The sequence below is a fragment of the Phyllopteryx taeniolatus genome, chromosome 11, assembly GCF_024500385.1.
Source record: "Phyllopteryx taeniolatus isolate TA_2022b chromosome 11, UOR_Ptae_1.2, whole genome shotgun sequence".
NCBI lineage: Eukaryota > Metazoa > Chordata > Actinopteri > Syngnathiformes > Syngnathidae > Phyllopteryx > Phyllopteryx taeniolatus.
The window spans coordinates 18,867,421-18,876,036 of NC_084512.1; the positions used below are offsets into that span (position 1 = coordinate 18,867,421).

The following is an 8,616-nucleotide window of genomic DNA, read 5'->3' on the forward strand; positions in this document are numbered from 1 at the left end:
AAAAGTCCCATCGGTCAAACTTGCAAACATATTTCACTACAGCAGAAGCACTGTTTATATTGTAATATTCAGTCATTGCAAAGTGCCAAATTGCATTACTACTAGTAGTAATTCATAATAATTACAATAATATTATTGTTATTTAACTTTAGTTTCTAGTAATATAATAGGATTTCCTTCACATGCAAGTAGGTTTTAAATGGTTTCCTTGTTTTGTTTTGTTTTGTTTTATTCTCACTGTATCCATTTCAGGTGCAATGTGCTCCCTTCAACAATTGCCATCAGTCATCTTAATTCCATCATTCTGTCAAATGTGCTTAGTGCCAATTCACTTTATGACACACAAAAAGCTCCTCTTAATTGTACAAACGCCCATTCAGTTATCTGTTACAGTCTGTTAAAGCGTTTTTAAAGCCGCAAATTTGACCCAGCGATGTAGAAAAATTATTGTACGCCACTATTTTAATGCATATTTTGATTTTTAATTTACTTATCTGATAATTGTAATTTAATAATAATGTAAATGTGTTTTGAGGATCATAGGTAGATAGAGATTGTTTCAATCCATGAATCATTCTGTCCCATTTTGTGGTGGATATTGCCTCACTTTTCTTGCAACCCAAAAAAAAAACATAGTCTGGTGTCTTAACTATTTCTCCAAATTTGATTAATATATTTAAGTTTTATTAAATGCAAAGAAAAAAAACTATCAATTTAAGACGAAAAAAATACATGTTCATTAAATTCTGGAGAAATGAAAAATTAAATATGTAAAGAGACAGAAATATGTTTGAATTCTACATATGCACTTTCTCACTCTTTTGTCTTCTGCCGCATTTTTAAAGATGACTTTTTTTTGTTTTAGATCAAATCAAACTTTACTAGTAGACATCTAAATGCAAGTTTTTCACAGGGAAACATCTGCCAGGGTGTGTAAACGTATGAGCGCAACTGCATGCACCTGTGCAACAATACATCTGAATATTAAATCCAACCTCACCATTCACACACACACACACACACGCGCGCGCGCGCGCTCACAAACTTTTGTGATAGTGATTCAGTCTTTTCTCGTGCGTGTAAACGAATCCGTTTTTTGCAAGCGAACGCAGCACGTCATCCTCATTGACTTGTGCGCGCTCCGGTGTACTCCTCCTCGAAGTCGACGTGCGCGCCCCCGTCACCAGACGTTCTTTGGCTCCTCCAGGTGTCCGTCAAAGTGAGGTGAACCTTTTTTTTTTTTTCTTTTCTCTGTTTTGGACGTGTCTGTGTGCGCGTAATATTTCCAGTGGTGGGCGTGGCGGACGGGAAGAACGCTACCTCCACCTCCACGCGCGTCAGGTTACTTTTTTTTTTTTTTTTTTTTTGAGTGACAGCGTCACCATGGCGAATAATTCCACGCCGGGCTATTGTCTCTTCCGCGCCGTCCCCGGGCTCGGGTGACCGACCAATCAGGCTGCACGTCCGCGCGTGTTTGCCAGCTTGGAATAATATTTTTAAAAGGGAGCTCCTCCACGACAAGCTTGGAGAAGCAGGAGGAGGAGGAGGAGGAGAAGACTGCGGCAACTTTTTTTTTTTGTCTTGGTTTCTCCCCAACTTTGGAGGAAGGAGTTGGTTGGTTTTGTTTTGGTTTTTTTGGTTTTTTTCCATGGCCGGAGTGGAGTGTCACCTAATGGACTGAGTGGGAAGCACCCACAAAGTCCCCCCAGCTTGTCCACCATGTCCATGCTGCCGACGTTCGGCTTCACGCAGGAGCAAGTGGCGTGCGTGTGCGAGGTTCTGCAGCAGGGCGGCAACATCGAGCGCCTGGGCCGCTTCCTGTGGTCGCTGCCGGCGTGCGAGCACCTCCACAAGAACGAGAGCGTGCTGAAAGCCAAGGCGGTGGTGGCCTTCCACCGCGGCAACTTCCGCGAACTCTACAAGATCCTGGAGAGCCACCAGTTCTCGGCGCACAACCACCCCAAGCTGCAGCAGCTGTGGCTGAAGGCGCACTACGTCGAGGCGGAGAAGCTGCGCGGACGGCCGCTGGGCGCCGTGGGCAAGTACCGAGTGCGTCGGAAGTTCCCCCTGCCGCGCTCCATCTGGGACGGCGAGGAGACCAGCTACTGCTTCAAGGAGAAGAGTCGCAGCGTGCTGCGCGAGTGGTACACGCACAACCCCTACCCGTCCCCGCGCGAGAAGCGAGAGCTGGCCGAGGCCACGGGACTCACCACCACGCAAGTCAGCAACTGGTTCAAGAACCGGCGGCAGCGGGACCGCGCGGCAGAGGCCAAGGAGAGGTGAGCCCTTGGGACTCCAACTGCTTTGGGGAACGCATGTAAACTACCTCTACCACTACTACTACTACTACTACTACTACTACTGCTACTACTCAGACGCTCAGCAAGGTGGGGAGAACTTTTCCCATTCACTTGACTAGTTTACATTTGGGATAAGCTTTCGTCCGGCATGCAGCCGAGCTCACTAATGGATAGACACTATTCTGTACCTATAAAGATGAGATTTAAAATTTCACATTCATAAATTCAATTTGATAATTAAAAAAAAAAAAAGGATTTTGCTTCTGATGAGCCAATCAAAACAAAACTTGGAGGCCAGACCTAACTTGTAGGACCCTTGCCATATGCAGCTGCACACTCCCAACCTGTATGTAGGATATATTTTGTATATTTTGACTTTACTCGGCCATTGCATATTTTTTATTTTGTGGATTTTTACATATATATATTTTTGGACTATGCCTGACCATTCCATGAAGCTATTTATTTGTTCCTAAAATAAATTGTCTTCAAATTAATATTTACAGTATCGGTCAAAATGTACTCAGAAGACACTGAATGTATAATAACAACAACATATGTCTACGACCCATTAAACCGCAACTGGGCCCCTCATCTAACTTTTAGGACCCCTGCTGTATAGTAAATCCAGTTGTACTACATTTATATATATTTTTTATATTTGGATGACGTGATCATTCCATAGATCAAGCTTTTGTTCATCACACACCCAACCTCCCTATTATACATCATAGATTTCCATTCCAATTTAGTCACTGTATGTGACAATTATTACATTCATGTCCTCAATGTATTGATTCAAACAATTACTCCTGATGTCCCATCAAAATCACAATTTGGGATCTATTTTGGGGCCCTCGCCCAACTTTTAGGGCCGCCGCCATTAAAACCAATCCGACTCCCAACCCGCTTGTAATTTTCATATTTAATATTTTGACTGTATTTGACTATTCCATAAAGCAAACCTTTGGCACCTTGTACGTAACCTCAGTAAAATACATCATCTATTGCCACAACATTGAGATATACTCCACATAAAATGGTGATAATGTATACGTTTGCATTTGTGCAATTCATGTAATAGTGGTGGGTGGGGGGGAAATAATTTTTCCAGTACTGTATTATACTCCTGATGACCCATTAAAATCTGACTTGGGACCCGTTTTAGGGCCTTGACCCTAAAGTTGGAGACCCCCTGCCCTTTGGAAATGAATCAAAATATTCTGTACATAAAGCAATGTCAATGTCCACAGAAGACACGCCTTTCCATTAATGTAACTGTTTTATATTTTAATAATATAAATAGTATCTCACCACTGATGACCCAATAAAACCACAACTTAGGGCCCATTTTGCAGCCCCAACCCCAAGTTTAGGACCCCTGTGCTAGGAAGTCAAATGTATCCTTTCAACCTCACTCATGTATTGCCATAACAGCCATCGACATGCTGTACATCTTAATTCACACATAAAACATACATTTACATTCATTATTGTAATAGTTACAACAGTTTTGCACTGCTGCAATAAATCCTGGCCTTGGACCCATTTGGGGGCCCTGACCCTAAATATAGGACCCTGCCATATTGGAAATCAAAATACTGCCGCCGCTGTTCACTGGATAATTGTATTTTCCCTCAGCTCAATGACTTCACAACAATGGCGCCTTTGCCAAAATTATACGCTCATGACCCAAAACAGATCCCGGGTCAGTTGTTTTGCCCAAAATAAACTGCACTCTTGTTTTTTTTTTTTTTTTTCTTAAATTATTATTATTGCTGATTGTTGAGGAGACAAATAGAACTTTTTCAGTCATGATTGTTGTGTTAAATAAAATTGTGACATTAAAAAAAAACAATATTATCGCAATTGCTGATACATTTTGTATGTTTGGTCGCCAAATTGCAGCTTCAAAAAAAGTGAACTTCCGTGCAACATGTTGCTGAGACACTTTAGTGACGCTCCCCATTAAAAAAGTGAACATACTTTTCTGATTTTATTGAAGCGGTTGTGATGGTTGAAAGAAAACAAAAGGACAGGCCACGCTCTCATCTGGTGATACAAGTCTTTGATGTTTAATAACTACACTTATGATATATAACCGGTGCTTTCAGGAGCTATAAGAATCCAAAATATGTTGCTATATCCTGCAGATGACCACACAAGAAAACACCTCAGGGTTGTGTGCGCGCGTGTGCTTTCGAAGGGGACGAAGACATGTTGCTGTCAGGTGTTGGCTGCATGCTTGCATGCTCGGTGTCTTCTTTCACCCTCAGGCCAATAATTCGAGGCTGAAAGCTGCAAATAAATCACGTCTTCCCACACAGCGCGCGCGTGCATGTGTGGGAGAGGGACGACGACTTTAGGTTTAGGCGGCTCGCACATGTTGGCGTGCCGAATTTGCTCCGAATCCTTTTTATAGAGGAGGAGCACTCCATGAAAGCATTCCACATTTTCACACTACAAAAAAAAAACGTGTTGTCCAGGATTGCAACTGCTTTTAAAAAGTGCAAACATCCAACTGATTCAAGTGGTAATAATAACGCACACTTGGCAAATCTCACTAAAATACATCACCTATTGCCATAATACATAATCCTAATGCACACGGAAGTCATATATTCTCAACACAAAAAAAAAAAACATTACCAATATGTCCAGTTGGGGTGATATGATTGATGAATGAATCATCAGATAATTATCTTTATTGCACTTTTGTTTCATGATTGTGGTATTCTCAAATGCCCTCTAGTTTGATTTCAAAATAAAATAAATGTGTTCTGCCTGATCATGTTTTCTTCAAAGAATGGGACACTGAAAAAAAAAAAAGCTCTTGGAATTGACTTTATTGGAACATGTAAATCGGTTACACGTGATTAAAATATGAGGAATATCGGGTCAGTCACGTTTTTTCAGTGTACATGTTTTAAAACGTCTTCCAACATTTATAAGGACAGCTGTAGTTAATATAATAGCAAAAATACATTGTTATAATATTTTCCACCCAAAAACAATTTAGGTGTATTTAATTTAACTTTTACTGTTATAATACAGAAATTACACGGCTTTACAGTATAGTTACACTTGTCCACTGTGTATTATTGATGTGTACAAATGTCATTTTGTGTCATATTTAATTGTGGTCTTCATGCCAATCAATGTAAAGTTAAGAAAATGATGAATTTGCGTTTATTTGAATGCAATAATGAAGCGATTACTCACGACTTATAACATTTAGCTCGGGCAATGCATGTTATTAACTGTAATGGCGACGTGTTCGATATTTTTAATAGCATTTGCGTGCGTCATTTATGTTTTGCTCATGACAAAGGAATGCATTCTTTTGAAATGTGCAAAATATTGACAGCATGTGTGTGTTTGCAGGGAGAACAATGAGAACGCCAACAACAACAACAGCAACAACAACAATAACAACAACAATCCACTGACTTCCTCCATGAACGGAAGTAAAACTCTTTTGGGGAGCTCGGACGACGACAAAACGCCCGCGGGCACGCCGGACCACCACACGCCCCCGAGCCCGGCGCTGCTGCTGCACGGCTCCGCGGGCGGCGGCCAGCTGCAGGCCCCCTTGCACGGCCTGGCGCCTCCGCCCGGCCCCAGCGCCATCCCGGTCCCCGGAGGCGGCGGCGGCGGCGGCGACTCTGTGCACCACCACCACCACCACCACCTCCACCACCACCACCCCATGCACCACGACACCATACTGAACCCTATGTCGTCCAACTTAGTGGACCTGGGCTCGTAGAAGAAGAAGTTTGCGGAGGACGTTTTTCGCTTGTTTCCCCCTTTTTTTGTAATAGAGAGAGTGCAGAAATGTGCCAGTGGGGATTTTTTTTATTTTTTATTTTTTATTTTTAAAGAAAGCACTTAAAAAGGACAACATTTCCCCTTCAATTGGCAACAAAGGTGAGGTGGGTCCATTACAGTGGAAAGACAAACGAAAAAAAGTATTTTTAGCAAAATGTAACATGTCAGATTGTTGAAAACAATAATAATAAAAATGTCTTAATTATTGCTAATTGTTTTTCTAGGTGGATTAGATCGTTTTTCTTTGTTTACAGGGTTTTCTAAGAGAGCCCAACTAGTTTTGTTTTAGTTTTATTTATGCAGGGGGGGGGAGTGACTAAGGGGGAGTCGTCTTCAAGTGTCTTACATAAAGAGCCGTGATAAGATGAAATATCTTTCAATAATCTCTTGATATTATGATGATGATGATGATTATTATTATCATCATTTGGAGTAAAAAAAAAAAAAAAAAAAAAAAAAAAAAAGACTGCATGTGAAGTTTACACGATGAAGCCTAAAAGGAATCGCCTATAGTTTCATATAACCTTTACAATAAAAAGACAAGAAATATGGATTGGACCATTTCTTTGATTCAACGTGCAATATTGTTATTATTTTTATGATATTTTTACTGTTGGATAAATCTCAGCAAGGCAAACTGAAAACAAACAACACATGCGGACAATGATTGTCTTTCTGTTTTTACGATATTTTCTTCTGTTATACTTTATTACAAGCTAGTAAAAACATTTTTTCAAACTGAATTTAAATCTGCGCGCATGTGTCACATTAGTTCAAATGTTTTCAATTCATTATCATTCACCCTAATTAACCTCCCTTTAAAAGGCTAATTTGTGTGTTCTGATCAGTTAATCTTATTTACATGGGAAATTTAGTGATTATTAAAAAAGGAATGTTGCTGATATTTTCAAAATTGCCAAAAAAGTTATTTAATATAAGTTAATTCAATGCAAAATGGGCGAATTAAGTGAAGATTTCTGGCTGAAATGCTATTTTGAGTTTTGTTTTTTATTGGGGAAATACTTCAGTCGAAAACGAAGGATTTCCATAGTTGTGTGTGTGCACACAATCATGTTATTTTTCTAAATCGAAAAAAAGAAGAAAAAAATGTCTTTAATACGCCATCACAACAATGACGTCACTAATATTCCTTTTCGTCTTTCACCCATAGTGTGAATGTTTATGTTGTGTTTTGAAGAGACAAATAGTCATTACAAACTACGCAATGACGTCATCGGCGTCACCATGGCAGCGTGTCGTTAATGTGATGTTCCCCCACGCAAATGAGCGTGTAAAAAGTCTCGTAAAAGCCACAGAGCAAGGCAGGCCCACGAAACACTTCTCTTGGCGGACTAAAAATCATTAACAGTTTGACACTTTAAATCACGTGTCAGGATACAACGTCAATAGGTTTTCGATTTGAGAGGAATTGCATTTTTACTTGCAAGAAAATTCGACGTTTTTTTATGATTGTTTTTTTTTAATTTCTTTTTTAGCACTATTGCTTTTGTATTTTATCATCAAAATCCAAATTAATGCACGCTTCTAGCTGATTAAACATGTAACACAAGTTGGAACGGAGTTTGATAGAAGTATAGTTTAAAATGGTGTACATGCTCCCTAACTGTTCCAGCAAAAGATTCTTTTTGACAGCTTGAGTTTACTTTCAAACGAACATTTCACTCGGGAGCTGACATAAAAATGTACATTTGTGGAACTACTTCAACCTCTCGCCTGCGTCCAAGATCAGATGAAATGCAATCAGATAGCTTAAGTGGCCTTTTTTTTTTTTTTGCTTTGGTCAGTGTCAGGTGCAGCATGTAGTCTGTAAGGAGGGAACATTTTTAGTGTGACACATTACTGGTCCCACTGGGGAAACTCTTCACTTAGCTCCCCATCACAGGGGTCAGTGGTCAAACGTTTATTGCAGGCTGCTTGGAAAGGACTTCAGACTGTCCTGCTGATAGATATAGATTGATAGATTAATAGCATAATTATAAAGTCATACAATTGTGGCCAAAATCGGAACCCATTTCGAATCATTTGAAACACCATTTCATTATTGATTGATTTATTTTGTTTTTTTTTTTTTGCTTGGATTTAAGTTGCATTTAATGATTGGAAAATAAGATTATTATGTGATTGCTATCGTATGCAGAGCCCCGTACATGAAGTAAAATAGAAATAAAACATGTTTCTCGTGTGCACCAGAAAGTTTCTCATGCGTGCGAGAAAGTTACAACTGTCATCACATGACGTGCAAAAACATGTAACACGATTTTTGGCTATCACAGTTTTCTTACGTGTAATATGTGCTCTGGCGGTGTCTAATAAATGACATTAAATTACATCAATTATAAACACATTTATAAAGCTATTATCATATGGTTCTTCTGAACATTGATTTTTTTTTTAGCTGACATCCAAAAATCAGATAGACCTTAAGATCCAAATGATTTATATATATATATATATATATATATAT

At 39.6% G+C, this 8,616-nt stretch overlaps 1 protein-coding gene across 2 annotated transcripts; it reads left to right on the top strand.

Moving 5' to 3' along the window:
- Positions 1–1,064: 1,064 nt before the first annotated feature.
- Positions 1,065–6,682, top strand: six2a (SIX homeobox 2a). Of its 2 annotated transcripts, none has more exons than XR_009790898.1 (2): positions 1,065–2,387; positions 5,685–5,763. XR_009790898.1 is itself a non-coding variant. In XM_061790662.1 (2 exons), exons 1-2 carry the CDS (start codon positions 1,720–1,722, stop codon positions 6,067–6,069), a joined length of 945 nt encoding a protein of 314 aa, XP_061646646.1. In that variant the 5' UTR covers positions 1,065–1,719; the 3' UTR covers positions 6,070–6,682. The 2 variants fall into 2 exon arrangements, 1 of the variants encoding a protein (XP_061646646.1); XM_061790662.1 differs by having other exon boundaries at positions 1,065–2,279; positions 5,685–6,682.
- The last annotated feature ends 1,934 nt before the right edge of the window (positions 6,683–8,616 follow it).

What these genes read in the sequence shown, in the direction of transcription:
- six2a (XM_061790662.1), top strand. Translation starts at nt 1,720, where the DNA reads ATGTCCATGCTGCCGACGTTCGGCTTCACGCAGGAGCAAGTGGCGTGC. An exon ending in GCGGCAGAGGCCAAGGAGAG is followed by an intron (nt 2,280 to 5,684) that starts GTGAGCCCTTGG and finishes GTGTGTTTGCAG; the next exon opens with GGAGAACAATGAGAACGCCA.